This window comes from Epinephelus lanceolatus, chromosome 10, assembly GCF_041903045.1.
Source record: "Epinephelus lanceolatus isolate andai-2023 chromosome 10, ASM4190304v1, whole genome shotgun sequence".
NCBI lineage: Eukaryota > Metazoa > Chordata > Actinopteri > Perciformes > Serranidae > Epinephelus > Epinephelus lanceolatus.
This window is the reverse complement of record NC_135743.1, coordinates 25,952,496-25,976,183: the sequence shown is the minus strand read 5'-3', so window position 1 is coordinate 25,976,183 and position 23,688 is coordinate 25,952,496. Positions and strand designations below refer to the sequence as shown.

Sequence of the window (23,688 nt, the reverse complement as noted above, 5' to 3'; positions counted from 1 at the left end):
TTTTGGCCTACTGCAATGCTTTTATTAAATATTTTCTTTACAACACTCATACAGCACATACATGTAAATGTTTGCTCTTCATCTCAATCTACAGTTAACTATGAAAACAGGACCTCAAATGACAAGCAAGTATTAAGTTAGTAAACTCAAGACATGAATATCTGGATGGCAAAGGCAGGTGATCAAAACAGTACTTTCCACTGCAAATCTAATTAGTATTAAAGAGTTTTGCACAGAAGTCAGAATGAAACAACTAATATACTGTAGGCCTACAATATATATCTTTCTTTTAAATATACGCTTGCAAACGTAATAAAATACATAGCTCTACAGGCCTAATACCAAAGTCTTCATAGGTGCATAGAAAACTCACCAACCTATCTCTAAGTGCTTGGAACAGACTGCGTTTGATGAATGATGGCTATTTATTTATGACGTGATAGTATAACCTGGCTCTCTGAAGCAGCTTGCTCAGACTTAACAAAAAAGAAAAGTCATTAAAATGTATTACATGACTGTGAAATGGTATGACCTAAGCACACAAAGGCATAGCAACCTGGAGGATAATGGAATTGTTAATCATTTCTATGGAATGGTCATGCTAAAGTTACGTGAAATGATTTAGTGCATACAAGAATTTGCATTTGAAAAAAGCCAAATAGAGGCCTCTGTGTTTGTGCTGTTACCACCTTGAGAAGAAAATAACAATCTGTAGCTGCGTAAAAACTGGAAAAGGAAGGCGTCATTGTTATGCTATGATTTAAATAAAACTCACCAATTTATTACTTTTTTGTATATTTCTCATCTGTAAGTACACACCAACTGTTATTACTGCGTGTAGAAACTGTATTATGATTAAGCCATTATTTTCCAACAGCTTAGCTAATGAGCCAGCAGAGCCATTAGACAGATAATTTATGGACTGTGTGAACGTGTAGTTACAAATGTGTTGACTAACATATTTACACAGCCAATGCAACTGATATTTACATTTTAAAAAATAATATGGCAACACTTCTGCAAAATCAATATGCAGCGGGTATAACGCAATGCTTCACTGGGTTCAAAGTAGGGCTTTGGTGTATTATAATACTTCATTATTGGGCGAAAACCTCTTACGGCATAATTAAAACTTCATTAACATTCCTGTGAAAAAACACATCCAACCACAGCATGATCTGATGCTCTGCATTAATCAATCCTCTACAACAAGAATTGTGCATATCCACTCCCGCTTTCAATCACGCTTTGGTAGTTCCAACAAACATCCACCAGGTGTCTCCCTCCACCTGCAGTAGTGTTAGTAGGAGGCGGTGGCGGTGATGGGTGAGGAGCGGGAGGGCTCCATGTGCTTCAGGTGGCAGGAGTGGCAGAGAAGGTGGCCATTCAGAGGGTAGCAGCGGTGACCCTCCTCGTCGTTCAGCTCCATCTTACAGTCCTGAGCAACACAAAGGGGGAACAAGTGGTGAGAGAAATGCACTGACAGGTTACAGAATAGAGGAAAACTGGTCTGATTTCTGCTCTGTATTGACCTCATTTCCAGGCACTGACAGATTGGACAGCAATAATTACCTCCAAAGTGTGCAAAGGCAGCATTCAGACTGGGTTTATTTCTACATGTACAAAGAGATTTATACTCATTATTAGCAGATCTTGAATCTGTGCTTGCTGAGAAATGAAAATCATGCTCTGGTCGATACAGGATACATTTATTTGCCTTAAGGCTTACTGTTTCAAGGAAGACATCTGTTTACAAGGACAAAATCCTTAAGTCAAAATGTTCCTCTGTGATTAACAAAAACCACCAGGAGGACCCGGCCACTCAAGAGTTAAACACTACTTAAACAGAGCTGCTCCTCACAGCCCACTGATTTTTATTTTCATGAAGTAAGAGAACAGCAGTTGTCAATCAGCCTTTGGCAAAAAAAAAGAAGAGGCACTTGAGTAAACTGATGAGATAGAGATGATGAGGCGTTGCATACCTGCTCTCCTCAGCAGCATGTCATTACCGCCAAGACTGTAATTAAGATCGGGGATCTACTCATTATGATTTCTCCTAATGAGCCTTTCAGAGGGTCTCTGGCTCAGAGCCACTAAACAAGCATGTTTTCAAATGCAAAGAGATGCTTTTTTTTTTTTTTTTTTTTGTTAAACCCACCTCACAGTGATAGCATTCCACATGATAGTCTTTGTCCATGGATACGACTCGAATGGTTTCATCAGACCCCTGGAAAGAAATTCAGACAGACAACTGAAGCCAATCTTGCCAGAAGACACTCCACTGTCTAATTCTGTTCAGTCTGACAAAAGCTTCAAAAGATCGATACAAAGCGTGCGTGCACTGATGTAAGCCAAGAGCTGGATTGTCTGTGCTTTAAACCACCCCTCCGCATGACAACCTTGAAGTTAAAGTGCTCATCAGTTGTTTCTTTATGCACGGACCCGCTTTGTTGATCCACTGTCAGTGAAGTTCCATTATAGATTTTTTAAAAATCATTATTGAAAAACAATAAACAGCAAGACGTGGCTTATAAATCCTACTGTCAGACATAAATATAGACACAACATATAACTGCAAGGAGCCAAAGATCATAGTAAATCATCTGCAAACATGTACAAAGATCCTGTATCTCAATCTATGTGTGTGTGTGTGTGTGTGTGTGTGTGTGTGTGTTTGTGAGTGTGTGCACTTTGTCCTCCTGTTTCTTTTTCAGTCATCTTTCTCTGGTTACAATATCAGCCTGAGAGGGAACTCCGCTGAACATCCGTAACAACAGCTTACATAAAGGCACAAGACAGACTAGGCCCCCTACCCCAGCACGCACGCACGCACGCACGCACGCACGCACGCACACACACGCACACACACACACACACACACACACACACACACACACACACACACACACTACCTCTCCTCTAAATACCGGCCTCACTGCTTACTCAAAGGGGAGGGCAGGGGACATTCCAGCAAAGTCAACTCTAATTTTGGACATTTCTCTGCTTTTGCCAGCACGTCCTGTCTGTGTGAGAGTTGACTTCTTTCCCTGCCATCCATCCACTCCTCCATGACACCACATCAAATCAAAGCCCATATATATGTTAGGTCTCACACTGTTATGACCTACAGTCTACTGGGAAATATGGCTGTATTGAACTGTCTGCTACTTGCACAGCTAAGTTGGGCATTTGGTTCATAACTGAGTAAACATGAGCAGATGAGGATTAGAATCTGCTGAGCTCCTGGTGGTTGAAGGGCCACAGGTTAAAGTGCACAACTTCTTAAGGTTTAGAGCTTTTCATTCACACTATAATGAAATCCATTTTGCACTCCCTCTGCATTAAACTCGTCTTAGGGGCTTTGAGAGCGCTTCATCCTACAGTGAACGCACTGACAGGAGCATAATCAAACCAAACACACAATATAACTGTGGGTACGCGATGCAGATAAAAACTGAGCATAGCGTTATCTCAGGAGGGCACAATGTCAAGCTCAGCTCACATCCCAGCTATATCAGCTGATCTCCAGCAGCCCAATCACCTGACAGAGCAGCTGATTGATGGAAGGGAGTCAGCTGATAGATCACACGATTCCTTTCTATGCAACCAATTGTCGAATGTCATTCAGGGCGCCCTATTGGCCTGCCTGCTGTCGCTGCTTCCTCTGCAAGCTGCTTTGGAACCTGCCTCCACCCCAGCTCCTCCTTTTTATGCTGTGTCTGACTTATCAATGTCATTTCTGTTTGTCTTTGATGCTGCTCTGTTCTGTTCCCAGGGAGTCTTTGCTGCTGCTAACCCTGCCTTAGGTTTTCCATGTAGGCGCATGGAAGGGCAGGAGGTTTGCTCTCCCTGTCTTACGGCTTCCCACGCAGGCGGGAGGAAGAGGCTTTCTGTGTAGGTCTAGTAAAGGCAGAGAGGCCCCAGAACAGAGCCCTACCGCCAAATATAATACTGCAAATGGAAATAAAGTTTTCTTTGACTAAAGTGGTCCTGACTGAACTAGTATTGTCCCAATTATCAGAGCATTGTCTTAAAAGGTATACCATGCAGGAATTGCAACCACAGATTGGCGTTTTTCCTCACTATATTTGCCTTTTGTTTGGCGTTGTGTCTGCGATTTTCATAGCTTTCTTTTGGATGCATGTTGCTTACTGTCTGGCACCTGGTGACTACCTTTTCATTAAGTCCCAAGCTCACCTGTGCTCTGCTCCCCTGAATGTCCTGAACATAGCAAAATAAGAAAATTCAGGCAGAGGGCAGGGTCTCTACAGATCTAAACATACCCAGTGGGTGAAACTGTTTTAGTGAACAAAACCCAAATTGTGCACATTTAGAATAAAGGATCTTGACTTGTGACGGATTCTGGAAATGTTTTGAATTATTATTGATTTAGACAAGTGAACCACAATACCTTGAAATGAGAATCTGATAATATATATATATATATATATATATATATATGATAATATTTAATTATGATGACCTAGTCCTAAATAAAGGCGAACGTTATCTTACCTCTGAGGGGAGGATGGGCTGGTTACAGGCTGCACATTTGGGCGCCAGGACCCTGGAAGAGCACAAAGAAACATGTTTTCACAGATGTGTTTAAACTGCGCTCAAAAAAATGAACTGAATTCAGTTCACTAATGACCTGAATTTGAATTCACTTCATCTAAAGACCATAAAGGTTACAGTTTATATTTGATGTCCCCCTGCTGACCTTTTAAACCTCCCTCTCTCTCCCCTGACTCAGACTAGATTCCGCTCAGTTGATGCCAGGTTAGCAGATGTGCTGGCTTTCCCTCACACACATGATTCCCCAAATCCAAAAAGAAGTTGAAAACCAAAAAAGCAAAATGAATTCATTATTTCCACACACATGGCTGGCACCTGGATGTCTGAGAGAATAACAAAGGGCCTCTCAGTGTGGATGGGCATGACTGTGGCTAAAAGTCAAACACATACTGTATACATAATAGTGATTTAATCAGCGTGGAGAACATGTGGGAGCTGCCAGACAGTGACCAGCCATGTGCCTGACTGTGCTGTACATGTTGTCCCAGCAGGGAGAGGAAAGGCTGCAAATGTGGAGCTGCTGGTGAGGTGCTACAGATGCTACTGTTGATAACTTTAACTGCAGTTTCTACAAATGGCTGACAAGCACAACATCAAATGTTCTCACAGACAAAGCCTTGATTTTCTTTACTCAGATGTTAGAAACTCTGTTTTTGTCCTTACAAAACATGTTACTGTTGGACAAGAAGTGCTATGGCTGCACGCCACTCTTCACACCTCTGAGTGGACAGTGATCTTTCCTCCCCCTCCCTCTCCTTTCATCCCTGACTACACTTCTCATGTGTCTGCCACACGTGGCAGAGAGAGACACAGTCGACCCCTCTCAACCAGATCCTGCGGCAGTGAGGAAACGTTTAGGGGCTGTGCTGTCATTTAACTTGTAATAAGAAACCTAGACTTTTTTCAGTGTCACGCTAAACTAATTTAACACAGATAAATCCAGATCATGTGCTTGTGTTCCTCTGAAGTACTGTGTACCGTGCCACTCACCTGTGGTAGTCTTTGAGACAGTAGATCTTATTTTCAGTGTCCACAGTGAAGGGCACTCCGTCAAGGCTCTCATTACAGATGACACAGCGGAAACAGCCGGGGTGGTACGACTTCCCGAGGGCCTGCAGGATCTATAGGGAGAGAAATGAGTGAAGAATATCAGGACGTCGATGCTCTAATTCATTCTGCTACTTCATATTTCCTCACTAGCTGCATCCAAACAAATTAAAATAGTCATTGGCCCTCACTCACCAACTGTTCTCAGGAAGAAACTTCTTCTTAAAACCCACTTACGCATTATTACTTACAATTATTTTACAGAATGCTTCATGGTCTTATAAAATAAACACTACACTTAACATTGGTTATGTTAATGGGAACCATGCTTTCTGCAGAAACACCTCCAATTAAGAACTACTGAGGGGTTTTTTTTTGGATTATGTTTAGTGCTTCACCCTCGTAAGACTTTCAGTTGGCATTCTTAACTTGATTCTCTTTATCTTTTTCTTCTCCTTCATCTTCTCCAGTTTTTTGGTGTGCACATGGCCGTGAAGTCTGATGCCTTTTATGGGGATTTGGAGAGTATTTACCTATGTTAATTAGGATCAACTAGCACACAGTCAGCTTACAATGGGACAATGGGATTCATCATTATAGCAACACAGGTGCAAACAATTCTTCCGCTTAAGAACACATCGGAAATGCGACATAGACTTTATATAAAAACAAATTTAAGAAAAAACCTCTGAAGATATTGGTGAATGAGGCCCATTGTTCTTAAACTTTGCCTTTTAATTAGATTAATTTTCAATGATCCTGTGAGTATAGTGGGTTGTAACAGCAGTTAAGAATTGGGCAAAGCTAAGAATAAGCCCACCCACGGTGCTCATGGTAATAACTAACAAGTATTCACACCTTTAAAATGAAGCTAGAAGAAAAACAGAGGAATTAAAAAAACATACTGTGACTTCTTTGGCAAATTTAAGGCAAAAGCAGACAACATGTTGCATGTTATGTACAGAAACATATCCATAACATGCAAAACATATGACATACAGTGTCAGTGATCAGGTCCAATAGATTTCTGCTGAGAGATAATGTGCAGATGTAAAAATAAAGCAGCAAAATAAAAACAGAGACACGTCCTTCATCTCTCTGTGTAGGATGGAGAACATGTGTGGACACTTGATCAGTCGTATGTGTGTGTGTGTGTGTGTGTGTGTGTGTGTGTGCTCTGTCATTACCCATGAGACTTTTTGTGTGTGTACCTGTGTGTGCATGTGAGGGAGAGGAGCACATGCAGAGCCAATGCTTCTTCCTGAGCCTTTATCCAGATGTGCCCACAGAAAGCTCATTTAGGGTGAAGTCACTCTAAGTTTCTGCTGAGATCACCTGGCTCAGACCCACGCACACAAACACACACAAAGACCAGACACACAAAAATACGCACAACTGGAGAGAAGTAACAGACACTCACCATGTCCATGATCAGATGTCCACATGCGTTGCACTTGTCTGCAGACTGCTGGAAACCAGAGTACTTCAACAGGCAGAGAAAAGACGACAGTGATGTCATTGGAATGTGGTTATTTAATGGCTGACTGAAATCTCTGACTCTCTGTTTCAGACTGAGCGCTAAACTGCTCCACAGTATCTCCCAGGCATAATCCAAAGTAGCTTTAATGGTTTAGCATGCATAGTTTTACTTAAACCCTCTTTAAACCGCTTAAAATCCCCCATTTCCCTGTCTGAGAACAAAAAAAAATCACAACATTCAACACAGTTTGCAACTCAGGTGTGTGGCATACTGAACAAATCTTCAGAAAGCCTTTAAAAGTCAATAGTGTGGTTCCTGAGATTGACATTTAGCTGATACAGTATTTGAAACAGTCAGCTCAGCTTTATTGTGTGTTAATATGTATGAGCAATGTCAGTGAGGAGAGGCCCCACTAACAGGTCTGGCAGAGGAGCAGACGTAATTAACAGCACACAGAGGGAGAAGAGCCAGAGCAAATTTAATTCAGTATAAATTTTGATTTTAATTGAGCAACTAAGAGCTTTTGGTGGAAAGGCAATTAGATGAGGTTTTATAGGGACGGCTCCTGGGGTAAACACGCACAGAGTTATTGACGGTGTGAATATTGCTCTATTGCTTATGCACACTGGCTAGAAAATGCATGCTGGAAATTACTACAAATTTTAACGACGAGTTTTAATTCTGTTAAGTGTACATCCCATGATTATGCATACTAAGCTTTCCATTTACAGTCATTCTGCACTGGTGTGAATGGCCTAACTGCCCTCCACTCTATAAACCATAGCAAAGCAGCTTCTCCAGTTACTGACCTCCTTCCAGTCCCACCCAAGGGAGGAAACTGATATGAATCAGCTGCATTAGATGCAAGAAACGAGGCCACAAGGTCAAAGTCTCTAACTGATATTTTGTACTTGAGTTGAAGCCTGACAGACTGATTTAAGGTTGCATTTAAGTGTGTAATGTACACTGAATGAATGGGGACTTAAATGATCATAAATCTTGTTAATCATAAATACAGAGAGATTTGTAAATGACTGGGTGAAAGTGAGAGCAGTACAGCATGAGAAAGGTGTGTTATCTCAACCACATGCAACAAAGGTCACAACATACCTCAGTTGAGGTATACTACATATAGACTGTGTATTGACTGCTCACCAGAAAGTCCTCTTCACAGAAAACCTTCCCTCCGACATAGTAGAACGCCTTCCCTCTCAACCGTCGGCCTGTAGAAAAAGAAACACAGAAAAGTCCATTTGTTTCAATGAGTACAAAGCAGGTTGCGCACCTGGGACCCTTGGAAGAAAAAAAACTTTTTTTTTTATCATTGAATTACAAAAAGTGGATAAAGCAGATGAGAAAAGGTAAATCAATGATAGAATGTTGAAATATCTTACTGGAAAATCTTGCAAAGCCATGAGCCCGGTCTCAGAAAATAGTTACAGCTCTAATGCGTAAAGACCGTGGTGATTAATTACACCCATTCGAAGGTAATGGACCCTCTTGCAATATTCATTATATCCTGCTGAATCCCGGGCAGATAAATCAAACAAACGGATCTCTGGTGTGCTGGTGTCTTAATATAATATTGCTGGGACACAGAGCGAGTTGCAGTACGACGAGGAACACATCTGGATCAGACACACGTGAGGAAAATGCTGATTAAATTCAATTACTAGACAGGTGCAACAGATTAAACACTCTGCTCTATTGGATTTCATGGCAGCCACAGGCCAAGACCTACAGCGACCTGCTATTCTTCTTCTTTGTTCCTTTCTGGTGTCTCTCCACATGCTGGGTGTGCTTCCTGTCTGTCTGCTTTAATAGTTCTATGGTCTGGAGCTAGCTTCTTATGGCAACACACACACACACACACACACACACACACACACACACACACACACACGGCAAAACTACTGCACACAGCTATTCTTGCCCAGGTCCCACAGGAAGAGAAAACATTCCTGAAATTTTCTGAGTGGGGAGGTGAGGGAGGGGGTAGCAGGGGAGAGGAGGGGTTAACCTTGGTAAACAGGAGCCTTCTTTATCTCCAATGGTCCATCCCATGCTCTGTTTACCTGATTGCTTGTATCCAGATAATCTCACACAGTCATTTAGCCACAAGGAACGTTTTATTCTTAAGACCAAGATGAAATGCAGCCACCGGCATAACTCCAGTACAAGGCATTTTAAATGCACATCTTCCTTCAGATCCATTTCTAACAGCATGGACAAGTCAACAGCTGGTCAGAACTGGAAAAAAATATTTTAATTCATCCCTATATTGGAAATAGTAGGTTTAGGCAATGTGACAGTGTTTAATGTTAGATGGCATACTGTCCACCATTTTGCCGTACCCTTAATCACATAGTAGCTAGAAAAGGATGGTCATAAGTACACGAGTACTCAGTTTGGACGTCAGTATTCATTCAACCGATAGAGTAATTACTTTTGTTTTTTTGCATTCAAAAATAAAAGTTCTATACAATAAATGTAAACATAAATTGATCCTGTTCTATATTAAACATTTACATTTTTTAGACAGGTTGCAGTGATATGACTGCTCTCAATGAATATTGGCACACATGGTAACCAGGTATAGGAATGATGTTTGGAAAGCGCGCCGAAAGGAGGGCTAACCCAAACCCTACCTGCATTTTCGCTTGGGTGTTCATCTTAAACCATTTACGTTAGACATTGTACATGTCCCTTTTTTATTGATACTAAATGATAATTAAATGTAAGTACTCAAATTTGAAAATTTCTTAAAAGTTCCAATGCCTACCCTTAGAGTCTACCCTTTAATATCTCTGGTAGCATAAGCTGTTGAGGGCATGCTGCAAATTACTGATGATGATTTGTGCATCCATGTGATTAAACACTTATATTTGTCAAGTATCTGCTTTGATGTATTCACTAAAAGGAGACATTTTTTTTTATCATTTATCAATTGATTTTCCACAAAATGCACAATCTCACAGTAAATTTACACTCGCTGTGACAGTGTCTATCATCAAACCTACCCATAGACCAGTGTAATCAACCTACAAATTGAGGAATATGACTATTTTATAAAAATCAGAAAAAGAGGGTGACCTTTCTTCTCTCTAATAACTGTTTTAAATCTGTAGACAATCGATTAACATGGGCCTGAATTAGACAGAAAATATAGAGCCAAGAACAAAGACAAAAAAAAAAAAAAAAAAAGACAAACTACAACCTTGTGATTCCTCTTTTTTTTTTCAATGACATGATCTTACTGTAATAGAGTAGCTCAGTCCATAGGGACTTGGGTTGGGAACCGGAGGGTCGCCTGTTCGAGTCCCCGTCCGGACCAAAAATATGGAGCGTGGACTGGTGGCTGGAGAGGGTTTGTGCCAGTTCACCTCCTGGGCACTGCCGAGGTGCCCTTGACTAAGGCACCGAACCCCCCAACCGCTCGGGGCGCCTGACCAAAGGGCAGCCCCCTCACTCTGAGATCTCTCCACTTTGTGCATGTATAGGTCCTGTTTGTGCATGTGTGTGTGTCTTTCAGACCTGTGTGTAATTGATAAGCAAGAGTGAAAACATTGAATTTCCCCTCAGGGGGATTAATAAAGTGAATAAACTTAAACTGAAAACTTAATGGTCACGCAACCGAGGTCTGGCCATGGCTAACACAATAACTTCCTAAAAGGAGTCGAGTCAGTTCGATCGGGCCAAGGTGCGACATCGGCCTTGTGTAATTACTGACAGACAGTCTTGGACCTGTGTCCCTAATGGAAGAAGGGAAGGATGAAGGGGATGAAAGTGCGATATGGACCATTCCTCCTCGTCACATTCCTGTCTTTTTTCCTAGTGAGTCAGAAAGGGAAGGCTCTGAGCTTTGCCTGAAGATAAGAGCTTAATTAAAGTCAGGAGTCAGGACTGACTATTTGAAAAAAAAAAAAAAGGTCCAGAAAGAACTGTGACTACTGCGCTTTCATAAAAATGTAAAATACCTGAGGGACAGAACGAAACAAAGGCCATTTTCTAATTAAAACATCCTATGAATTCCCTTATGTAATCCCATTCAGAAAAAAAATTTCACCATGACCCTGCCATGGCTTCCTAATCGGGCCTCAACCTTGGTCTTTCTGGAGTAAATTACTCAAGTGAGACATCTCAGCAAAAGAGACGCATCTCTTTACAACACTTTCACATTTGTACATGGTTTACTTTGACATTCAGTCTCTCCTCCTGCCCTGCTAAATAAATCTATTTTCTATTTCACTGACAAAGAAAATCTTCCCTGCATTTACAAGACGTCTTTTTGGTAGTGTGAATGCATTTCTTTGGCTGTGAGCAGCACCTGGAACGTTTGGTCAAGGTCCCGACAAACTACTCACCAGATGTTAGCATACCAGTGGATTCAGGACCAGTCAGACCCTTGTTTATATTCTCCAAAGCCTGTCGACTGGCTTGAGTGAGGGGCTGATGTTATGAAAGCAGAATCTGTTCCTCTGTTCCTCAAGTCACACCTTGCACTGCTGCCATTTTAGTATGATAGAATTACCCCAAAAAGACACTTATAGAAGAACTTCACTGCTGGAAAGATGGTCTTTTCATAAAACTGTCTGTCTATGCAGTAAAAAGACTCTAATACTTTTGAAATTAGTGCTATATGACCAGGGAAAACAGAGGAAGGAAGGACTGTGGCTACAACTACCAGAAAGCAGCGGACCAATAAACCTTGGCTGTTTTGACACAGGAAAAATTAGGGCGGCCGGACTATAATACACAATCTCGATTTACAGTTAAACGGTTAGCTAAAGTATCTTCTGAAAACATTTTTGGCAAGAAAAGGCAACACAGTAACAGAATATTGGTTCGTATTTGATCAGCACTGCTTAGTTTTGCTGTTAGTTTTGACCTCAGTTTCTTTCAGCATCCGTTTTTACAACACAGGAAACGGTACGGTGTTTATGGTGCTTCTTGTTCACAAATTCTCATATTACAGCCAAACAGTGCACTAAAATATGTTTCTTAAGACATTTTAGGTGAGAAATACCTTGGTTTATATTTTATCAGCACTGCCTGGGTAAAACTAGGAGGGTCTCTCTCGATCTACTTCCATATTCTCTGCATCTGTGATGGCGGGATAACAAAATGTGGAAGTACGATCTGTAGTTCAAGCAACAACCCTAGAGCCAGCGAAAATCGTTGGAGCTGAGAGATAGGCAAGGAGATCTGGGTGCTGGTAAAATGAACGGAAGATTATGTCAGTTAATTTTCACATACTCCACATTGTTATGATACAAAGCTGGATGAAAAGTATTAATGTGGTCATTAGTGAGGTATATATAGTTGTAAAGTAATTTCTACCTGCATCTTATTTCAAATATACTAGGAAAAGCGTCTCTTATGAGGAGAGGCCGATGCTTTCTTTTTCCTGCTATTTCCCTCTTCTGTTATTTCCACAGTTTATTTGAGTTGGCTAATGTGTAAACCAGTTCCCCTGATTACAAACATGGGCTTTAACTCCAACTGGGTTGTACCGTTAACTGTTTGTATAGAGTTAATGATTAGCCAGGAGGGAAGCCATCACTGTCCCCCCCAGCAGCGAAGAGCTGAATCCCAGACACGCAGCCTGAGCTCTCCTAGCCATCAGGAATGTTCTCCTGCCTCTCAGTCACCTTGGGGGAACTGGTGGAGTGAGGGCATGGGAGGAAGTTCACGGTCGTAAAGACTTCTTATGCAACTTGACAAGCGTAAAAGTTGCCTTAACATACAAGACTGCGGAGGAAGATGACATGGGATACTGAATGTACAGTCACTGTATATTCAACAGCATTGTGCTGTTTACTGTGTGGGCACATGTATGAATACATATGCATGTATCAGCACGCCCCTGTGTGTGCTGGCTGTGTGTGGTGGGTGGTGTGCTCCCACTGAATGTTCTCCCTGTCCCGCACTGTACTCACATCTCGTTGTGCCCAGCTGACATAACAGCACCCAGTGTCCTCCTGGAGCCAGACCTGTTGAGGGCCCCTATGCCTGCATTCCTCCCCAGCTGAGATGCTTTTCCCTGGGGCCACTCACAGCGAGCACAACCCTCATGCCCTCACATGGAGCAAGCTATGAGAGGTATGTGGTGTGTAAACTCCTCTCTCCCCCCACTTCAGACATCAGCTTCACTCTGAGCCACAGTGTGTCTCTTCTTTTTCATCTCCATGCTCACACACACACACACACACACACACACACACGTATAAACACACATGACGGAGGCTAAAAGAAAATCCATGGATGTTAATCATACATTTGGGGGCGTAACCAGCAAGGTCAAAGGTGCTGCGGAATAATGGGCCTGAGTAGAGGTCACCTAAGTGCCGCACATACTCCACATACCTACCATCTGATAATTGGGACAGAGATTTTAATTGGTTGGAGGAGAGAGCCAGGTCATGCCTCAGCGAGGGAAGAGCACGGCTGTCCAGCGAGGAAGCTACAAGTCACACATACATCGGACAGTGCAGCCGGGGTAATGAACCTCAGCTGACACCTAGCTGCACCTAATTGGTCAGGTAAACTGTCTAATCTGGTAAAATGAAAATAAAAACCAGGCCAGTGCAACGTTAAATGACTGGTCCGATGAATACACGGGTGACACTGGCACAAGAAATCAGATCATTTTCTAGCAGTGGAAACGATGCAATTTGTCCTATATAATGTGATATTTAGCTGTTCCAACACACGCAGTTTCTTTAATCTCATTCTGTCTTAAAAGTTAAAACTGTATCTGCCTCTGGTAATTAAAACCAAAAGAACACAAACAAAAAGCATATATTCTCTTTCAAGTTGTTGCCAAAGTATTTCCAAACAAATAAGCCCTGCTAACCAGTACAAAGTGCTACAAGTCATTATTGCATCATTACAAGTGCCACAAAATGCACGCTGATGCAGATATAATCCCCGCCTTTCTCACACATGATTTGTGGTTTTTATACGTCAATGATTTTTAAGTCTTGAGCTCTACACAAGACTCGGATACACACTATTAAACTATACTAAAAGTTAATTTGCTAACTGATGAATGAATGAGGTTGACAAAAAGTCTTGCTCCATGTGTCTTTGTGTGGGCTGGGGGAGTGACTGGCACACCCAGAAACCAAACACCGGCAGCACAGGACAGTAATCCCCAAATGATTGTGTGTTTTTGCTCGGGGCAGTGAATGACTGAGGAAGAAGGTACCACTTTTAATTCCAGAGAACATGGTCTTTGGCAGCCTATTAGTCAGGAGGTGACATGAGCTTTACACGTAGATCGACAGAGCAGAGAAGGTGAAAGGGTTCAGGTGGGAACAAAAGACTCAAGCCCCTTTCACATAAGAGCTGCGAACCTGACATTAGCTGGAGGAGCTGAATGTGAGAACGCAAATGTCCGGACTTTATCCTGACAGCACCCTAGTACAGAGTCCATGTAATGACCAATTGAGCATGTGTGTGAATAGGACAGGTAATGGTGTGGAGACTTCACATCGTTCTAGTGGGCGTGTTGGTGACGTTTCTATGCTTGCGCAATACTGGAAAAAAACAAACAACCAAAGGATACATAACAAGGGTCACTTACACAGAGACAGCAACGCAAATGTTGAACGTCTGTCAGTCAGAGCCAAAGACGAAATAGTCAAACAAATTAAATTAAAGACTGATGTGTATGACCAAGTTACAAACCGGGTACATGACCACGGTGTAATCCGTGTCACATCCTGCCTCCTGTCCTTGTCCTAACAGAGACAATCTCCTGTCGCATGCTTCATGTGCGAAAGGGAAACTCCGGACATTGCTCGGAGTTCATATGAGAAAACGGCTTTAGTGAAGGTATGCCGTGTGTGTGTTTGTACTTACTGCAGGCGCTGCAGGTGAAGCAGCTGTCGTGGTAGAGACTACCCATAGCTTGGCAGGCCTGGCTGGCTCCATACACCGCCTTGTTGCACTTAACACAGACTCCTGGAACACAACACAGCATATGACAAAGTCAGAAAAGTCACAGTGAGTCACTCCTATCAAGATAAAGGGGACTTGTGAAGTATATGATCCAGATTAAGCCAGACAAAAACAATGGAGACGGAGGGGGAAAAAATCACTTCACAAAAGTCAGGAAGCTGGTTATCGGGCTGTATCATTGAAAGGGGAAATATATCCTGATTTGCTTATTTGGCTTGGCTCAGAGACTGAGAACTCTTTTAATAAAGACAAATCAAAACATTCCTATCCAAGACACAAGAGTCTACTTAATATTAATCCATCCACTCATCCAAGCCAACAAGATTTACAAAGTATGTGCAGAGGAAAAAAAGAAATTAAGATAAAAGCCCAAACACATGAAAGCAAGGAGTTTTCTCTCCTGTGGGCTGAGTGAAAAATAGTTCAGGCCTAGAGAAAGAAGAAGAAATCGGGCAATAAAGTTGGATCATACTTTTTGCATAAATGTTCTTATGATTATTATCAAAAGTTTGGGCTATGATATACCTAGATCATGTAGGGTATGGTATTTTGGCAACATGACAGGAGGAATTATGTTAAGAGAAGACAGGTATCTATTGCTAATCTTGCAGGCAGCCTGTAAATAGGCCATCACGAAGAGATGATACAAAGCAGAACCACCGACACAAGATGAAAGGCTGAAAACTGTGAATGAAATCTTTGATATGGAACTGTTAACTCACAGGATAAGGGCTCGTTTGGTTTATTTTTGTTTCATTTTGCACTGTTTTTTTTTTTCTTTTTTACCTTTTTTTTTTTTTTACATTTTTGTAAAAACAACTTAAATAAAGTGTTGGGGAAAAAAAGAGAAATAATTCAGGCCTTCTAAAAAGCAAATCACATGAGAGCATGCCAGGAGATATTACATAATCTCTCCTTTGACTTTGGACTGTTCATGAGCAACACATGTGATCAATGCAACACTTCTTTCCTACGACCTGGCATGGAAAAATTATCTTTCTTTGCTCCACTTCCCTGCTAATTTCCACCTCTCACTCCAAGCACGCACTGTACAACATGGCATGATATGACAACTGACGTATGCATTTTGACAAGTGACAAACCCCCTCACTGCTGACTGTAATGGGTAGTCAGCCAGCTCCTTAATCAATCAGATACAGCACAATATGACCTTCCAATCACGAAGCCTTTCGTTAATGTAACAGAGGGGGTGATGGCATTGAGGAAAGTTGAAGGCAAGGCCTCGAGCTTCTCTTGTAGTGTGAGGATGTGTGTGCATGAGGCTATTTGTGTGTGTGTTTTTATAGAAAAACTCCCTGGAGACAGAGAAGTAGAGCTCAGCAGAAGAGTGTGGCCCAGCCCAGCCCGGCCCAGCCCTGGTCCTCCTCGAACACTGACAAAGAAACTTCTGTTTCCACTGTATCCAACACATATCACGAGGCTGTCTCCTCCAAAAAAACACACTGTTACATTTAATAACCTTCAAATGTTTCTCTCCATAGACTTTCAGCAATGCAATATACAACTGGGTTATATATAATTCAACTAAAGCCTCTCCTAATGCCACAACAGAGGACACTTCATCAGGGGCCCTGATGGCTGGAAAGAAGATTTAGAGATAATACGGGGATATTATTAGAAAGCAGAAGAATGTTGCTCTTATGTAAGCTATTTGTTTAGATGAAAACACAACAATTGAATGAGTGAAGGTCCTTTAAATCACATTCTCTGCTTTTCCTCTGTAAATGTTCACTACAAACATGTCAGAGAACAAACAACACAGTGGGAATAAGATTCTCAGGAAACCCATACACGTGGTAATAGCATGCAGAGCTTTTTCACGACTTCTTCAAGATCTAACACTGAGACATTTTTCCTTTAATTTATTTATAGCTTTGATTTGAATGGCCCATGTGAACAAAAATTGAGTAAAACTCCGTTCACTCTTGCTTTCCTGTTTGGGGCCAAAAATTCCTTGTTTTCATAGTAACCTCCTCGCCGATTGGGCCACTACAAATCTGCTTTTGGCCAGGGTCCCATATTCCAAAACAGTGTGATTATTCAGGGGGCTGACTGCTCGTTTCAAGTGGGGGGAGGGGAAGCAAAACACACAGCCAAAACTTCACCCCTTCTACCGCCCCCTCACCTTTCCCAGTTGTCAAAACTCCCGGTTGATGACTGCTTGCTTGCCACTGACTGAAAAAGAGACCCTTGCAAACACCCTGTAGCAGGTAGCAGTGTAATCACTTCTACAGCTGACATTTAATTCACTGAAAAGTATGTGAAACAATTCACGGACAGAGTTGTGCTGTGTCTCTTAAAGCAGTGGTTCCCAAGCTTTTCTGTTTGATGTACCTCCACACTCATATCAGATAAGCTCAGATATTTATCTATTGCTTTTAGCTAACTATTTCACCTGTTTATCATTTACATTGAGGTAACTATTCCACTGTTTCTATTACTTCCAGATATTCAAAATGTTTACTAGTGCTTTCCCCTGAAAGTCAGAGATTCGAATCATCAGAGACCCCCCAGTCAACTGGGATGCTTTAAGTTTTTTTGTTTGTTTGTTTTTTGGTCAGTCTGTGTGCAGTGTATTCCTCCAGATTTAGCTGCAGAGTGAGCACTCGTCGCTTTCATGTTGCTCTCCTGTAGAGGCAGCTGCAGACCCAGACCCAGGGAAAGTCTAGAGAAGTAGGCAGCTGCCTGGAGGAAGAGAGGCTTTGCCCAGTCAGGCTCCGAGATAACGTTATCTTCTGCCTTCTGCTTAGGAGTGGTGAATTTACAGCTCACAGAAACTTAATATGATACAGTCTCTGGCTTGTGTTTGATATTTAAGTGACAGCAAAAAATGTTGGTGTACATTTATGATCTGTTGTTAGCGAGTTAGCATACATTAGCTTGGACGGCTAACTCGGCTTTTTTACTATTACACATGGACGTCGCTGTCACCCTGAACGTCCTGCCAAACCCGTGCAAACTCTCACACTCTAGGCTATATGGAAAAAAAGGAACAAATAGTCGAACTCGTATTGAACCGCTAAATCCGATTCAACTGACATAATTCGGAGTCTGGTAAAGGCCAAATTTAGCTTGCTATTTTGACTTCTCTGTTCACTTACTATTGCAGCTGATGCAGGTTGGTGAAAGGTGAATACTGTTTTGCTAGCTTAGCTGCTGCTACCATTAGAGTAGCAGTGCAGGTAGTGTTAGCCCTTTTTCCAATAAGCCCTAAGAAATCAGATTTAAGTATAACATTAAAAAAGTGATCAATGTCAGATAACTTTTCTAACTAAAAGAATGACTAAATTCCATCTTTAGCACATCCACCATATGATATACAACTTTTAAATTAGCAAAAGTTTTACATTGCACTGTCATTAAGGGTGGGGGCAGGGAATCAATACAGCACAGTATCATGATATGTTGCATAATGCGTAACAATATTGTATTGATACACATACACTAAGAGTCAGTTTTTTAATTAAATAAATTATTAATATTACAAATACAAATTAAACTTAAGGTAGCCTACTACAACAATGAAATCAATTGATTTTTCAGTCCAAAAGATACATTTTGCTGCATTAAAAATGAAGTCAGATGAACAGACTTGGAAATTTTATCTTATTAAATAAAGCAGATGTTCGCAATGTTTTCCTTTCGGGACATATTTTGCAATTTAAAAAAAACGTAATGAATTTATCACAGTGTATGTCGTCGCAATACTTAGCATATCATAAAATGTTTAAAATCACACACATAATAATGTTGTATCGTAGGGTCTCTGATGATTCCCACCCTTAACTCCCATTCACTTAAATGTGCTGGATACTGTGTCATCTATGGCATCATTTTCTAACTTTTACCACAGGACACACACCACACCTAGAAAAGTGACACAGCATATTAAATTCAATCACATACCACATGCCATTATACTCTTAGAGACACAGACACATTGATGTGCATGAGAGGATATCACATTCACACATGTGTATACACACACACACACGCACACACAGACGCACACACATACACACACACACACACACACACACACACACACACACACACACACACGACAGCCTCCAAAATCCTGCCACAACACAAGCCAAGAATCCCTGGGAAGAGTTAAGACGAAGCTTTCCACTCAACATCCAGATGGGATAAATTAATCCTCCATCTTAACACAACACTAAACGCTCAACTGAATTTGTGTGTGTGTGTGTGTGTGTGTGTGTGTGTGTGTGTGTGTGTGTGTGTGTGTGTGTGTAAGTCAGAGGAAGAGGGAAGGCAGAACACTGGGATGTCCCACCACTTCTCCCCTCTCGGATGAACTTGGCTATAAATCTCACATCCTCTCAGGCTCTTGTGGCCAAGGACAAAGAAGCATCCACGTACTTGTCCCTAAATCTCTCCGTTTGTCTACTCATCCATTCAACTGCGCCGCAGGCACCTCTAAACTCGTCTAGGACTCCCCTCCCCTTTGTATCTTAAGTCCCCATTTCTAAAATTCCTTGCTCTCTTCCTTCAGACATTCCTCAGTGTTCCCCTGGTGCAGCCGTTTTGGCACTGCACTCATTTTCCCAGAACCTCCAGCTGCAGTTTTGCCAATCAGCACTGGGTGTACAGTCGGGAACTCTGATGGATCCCAGCCCTGTGTGTGGACACAGCTCACTGGATTGGTTAAACACCACCATGGCATTGGCAGACTTTTAAAAGCACATAATATTCAGTCCTGTCTGTCTCAAAGAAACCTTAGCATTAAACTAGCAATCATCAAACACAAGTAGGATCTACGTACCAATATCCTAAAGATGCTTAAAAAGTCTGCGTGTACGATTCACAACTATGAAGGTCTTCTGTGATGAAACTTAAGTTCTGTTAAGATAACTAGCCTACACAAGTTTTTTTCTGGCATAAAGACATGACTCAGAGGATGAGCCAGGGTCTAGTGGAAAACTCCATACAAGAACCGTGTGTGGGCTTTGTGTGTGTGAAAGAAGGAATATACTGTATCATTTTAAATCCTACACTTCTGCTGATTGCACTCTGTGCTTTCCCACACATCCGTAATATTCACATCCTTGTGCTATTTGTGAGCCTTGTCGTGACAGTGACGTACGCCAGAACATCTTCCCTTACACACCAATACAAGCACCCCAGGGGGTTGAGGAAGGCTGTGAATTACAATCATGACATTCCAGCAGGAAATTCCTTTCAACGAGGAGGCAAGGGTGCATGTGTGCGACTGTGTAATGGGGGTGCTCTGTGGGTTTTGAACACGATATCACCCATGTCATGCTCTCTTTCTCTCAGTCTTGCTTTCCCATAGCGGGATGTCCCGTTTTCATGAATGGCCTTGGCTCCAAACACCTGGTTGCCACGTGAGCACCAACTTTCCCTGCAATAAACACACTCCCAGCAACAAACAGTGCATCTTGCCTATTTACTATATCTGCATCTGTCACAACAGTCTGTCAGCTGACCTCACAGCAAAGCATGTGTTTTTCTAATGCTGCATTAATTTCCTGACAGCATTCCTGCAGTACCGATGGAGCAGCTGAACTGCTGCAGGCAGTGATATGGGGAACAGAAACCAGAGTTTTCTGCTGATGATGGACATTCTTCAACAACCCTTCCTACCTCTGTTTCTCAGCAAGTGACCTAATGTATTGATGGCATTGATTGCTAAATGAACAGCCATGGTTTCTTGGTCCTAACGTGCCCCCAAATGCTCGAACTAACAGTCACAGGTCTTATTATTCATTCTCATTTTCCCTGTGTGCACGTGTTCATCACTTGCACAAGTATGCATGGCATGCTCACAAAGTCACGAGAAATGTGCAAGCACAGGTCTGTAGTAATGACATCATTTGGGAAAACAGTGAATGCCACCGCCAGTCGAACAAACTCTCCACGGGAAGGTCAAGGAACATTAAAACAATCACAGACTTAATGGAGCACAGAGTTTACAGAAGTGATCAAGCCTTAACTAATGTGCTTAGACATCAGTGTTGCCTCTATAGTAAACCACTAACTCTCTGGGAGGAGATAAGAGGGCACTTTTCTTTCTTTGTGGCCGTGGCCCCACCTTTTACTGCTAAAGGGTTTGTTTCAGCTGCCTAGAGGGCAGACAATGAATCATTAAAAAAAGACACGAAACAAATTAGAAAATTATTCTGTCTGCATTCCACAGAAGAAAAGAAGAAAGAGGCCTCTTACAGCATCTGCCTAATAAGTTCAGCTATTTTATCTGCAAAGACCATCAAGAATGCAGCCAAACAAAGACTTTAGACAAATGGGTTGCACTCCTGATTAACACACACAAACACACAGAATAATATGTGTGTCTGTGTGAGAGGGAAACTCAGATGGATGACAAAGGGTGACAGTGTGTGCATGTATAAATATGAAATCAAAAACAAGTGGATTTATGTTCTGAAGTGTGGGTGGGCGACTCTGTCGTCCAATGGGTTTTACAGCAGTGGCCTAACTGACAGTAGCCCCTTGTTGGTGCTGGATAGTCTAAACTGTCTTACCAAAGTAGTCAGCCTTTGGTTGGGCATCCATCTCTCTTTCCAGCCGACTGGTGATGGCTTCCAATTTTATTTCAGCTGCTGAAGGCCCCTGTTCATGGGGCTGTGTGAGCAGAGAATGGCAGGGTAGTTGGGCAGGCTTGGGGGAGCGGGGGGCTTCAGCTTCAGCACTGACAGCATGTCCAGTGATGGGTTTTTGGCTCTGACCTTGACCCTGGCTGATACTTTTGGAGACACTGCCAGGAATCAAGCCAGCAGATGGCACCTGGGCTTTAGGTAGAGGTGTTTCAAAGGGTACAGGCAGGGGTGAGGAAGCTGTCACGGGACCATTATGGCTGGTAGATGGTCTCGAAGTTGGAGAAGATGGTGCGTAATGGGCTGCAGAGTGTGTGGAGGGCTGCTGCACGTGGAAGTCAGCTCCTGCTGTGAAGGCACTCAGAGGCAGGGCAGGGATGAGGTCAGGTTTGGCTGAGCCAGAGGGCTCTGTAGCCCAACCCCTGGCTGGCCCTGCAGATGAGGAAGGACTCAGGTTTACAGACGGGGTGACAGCCTGATTCTGCTGGGGTGGGTGACTGTTGGCGGTGGAAGGTGCAGACTGACGCTTAGGCTGCTGCTGAGAAGTGGTGCTGCCCACAGAGCCAGACAAAGATGGGGAAAGCTGGCTCTCTCTGGATGGGGCCCAGGCAGCCGGCTGGCTGACAGGGTGACGAGCATGTGTGGGCGCGCTGTGAGACGCGTTTCCTGGACTGGGGGGAGCAGGGGTGTTGTGCTGAGATGACTGTGGCTCTGAACGCTCCTTATTATCGTAATTGTTTCCGTAGCCATATGCCCTGCCGCCTGGAAGTTCAGACTGGATGCCCGTGTGGTGTTTCTGGCCGTCAAACTGTGCGTACTGGTTCCCAGCCGTGGTGCCTGGCACAGGGCCAGAGAGTATCGGGGGCTTCGCTGCCGCTTCACACGGCTGTCTGAAACTATTGATGGGCGGTCTGTCTTTGGTGTAATATGTACTATTGTGGCCCCCATTCATTTTCATAACCTGGTTGTTTTTTGCCATCTCCTCTTGCTGTTTCTGCATGTGTATCTTAGTCATTTTAGAGGCAAAAACTCTCCTTGTCTCTTCAAAGTCGGGGTTGTTTCCTGCATCCCTCCTCATACGAAATAAACCATCTCTGGATGCTTCATACATGTTCAGGTCCTCGATAAACTTACTCGCCTCGAGTCCTAAATCCTCGTATTTATCCATTTTGACGATACTTTGTGTCTCTACTTTAATGAAGTGAAGTAACAAGTAGTTCTATTTAAAAGCTTAAGCCTGACTAAATCACCAGTCTGTTGAAGAGTGGTATTTCCACAGTGAGTTATTAGCTTACAGTCCAGCAGCCTGTAGACAGAAGACGAGGGTCCAGACACGAGCAGAAACTTTGCTGTTAATCCAAACCTTCCCGTTGTGTTTATCGTCCGGTGTGAAGGATTAAAAGTTAAAAACTCCGCGTCCTGCTCGTGAAGCTGCTCCGTCCGCTCAGCTCGGCTCTGCCCCGAAACAAGCCGCCGTCTGTCTGGTTATAAATGTGAGCAGATCTCAGATCCGATAGCCTGGGCGACCCCGCCAACTGCCCCCTCCTCCTCCCGCGTTACAGTCCCAGCGGGGAACCTTCATTCAAAACTTCATCCTCCGCACCGCTGTGAGCAAAAAAAAAGTGCTTTAAAGTAGTTAAAATAGCTAAAATGTCGTTAAAGTAGCGACGGTTGACTGATAAAAGTTGTCTGCCGTTGACGAGCAGACCGTGGGACAGCCGTTGGAGCAGGGAGCCGTACGTGGCCACCGGTCGACAGCTGGGATTGAAAACAGGGCACAGTTTGTTTTTAAAGGTGCAGTGCTCCCATGGAGCAGCAAGTTAAAGTTGACTTGTGATCAGCGCTGCTATCATTAATCATACAGGAACGTTAGCTTACACAGAACTGGCTGTCTTGTCCTAAAATAGCGGAACTTGGGGGCAGATATTCATTCGCTTCCTTACATCCTGTGACAATGTTAAAAATATCCAGAGCTGGTTGAGTCAGCCGCTTCTCTTTGACTCA

At 42.7% G+C, this 23,688-nt stretch overlaps 1 protein-coding gene across 1 annotated transcript; it reads right to left on the bottom strand.

Moving 5' to 3' along the window:
* On the bottom strand, positions 1–23,231 carry limd1a (LIM domains containing 1a). Its single transcript, XM_033640629.2, has 8 exons — positions 21,613–23,231; positions 14,969–15,070; positions 8,258–8,325; positions 7,043–7,105; positions 5,566–5,696; positions 4,516–4,567; positions 2,159–2,227; positions 1–1,438 (listed from the first exon to the last, which is right to left on the bottom strand). Exons 1-8 carry the CDS (start codon positions 22,850–22,852, stop codon positions 1,301–1,303), a joined length of 1,863 nt encoding a protein of 620 aa, XP_033496520.1. The 5' UTR covers positions 22,853–23,231; the 3' UTR covers positions 1–1,300.
* Positions 23,232–23,688: the final 457 nt, after the last annotated feature.

Excerpts from the sequence above, each read along its gene's own strand:
- limd1a (XM_033640629.2), bottom strand. The coding sequence starts at position 22,852 with ATGGATAAATACGAGGATTTAGGACTCGAGGCGAGTAAGTTTATCGAG. Across the intron at positions 15,071-21,612 it reads ACCAAAGGCTGACTACTTTG|GAGTCTGTGTTAAGTGCAAC; the intron begins GTAAGACAGTTT and ends GTTGTGTTCCAG. Across the intron at positions 5,697-7,042 it reads GACATCTGATCATGGACATG|ATCCTGCAGGCCCTCGGGAA; the intron begins GTGAGTGTCTGT and ends CTCTCCCTATAG.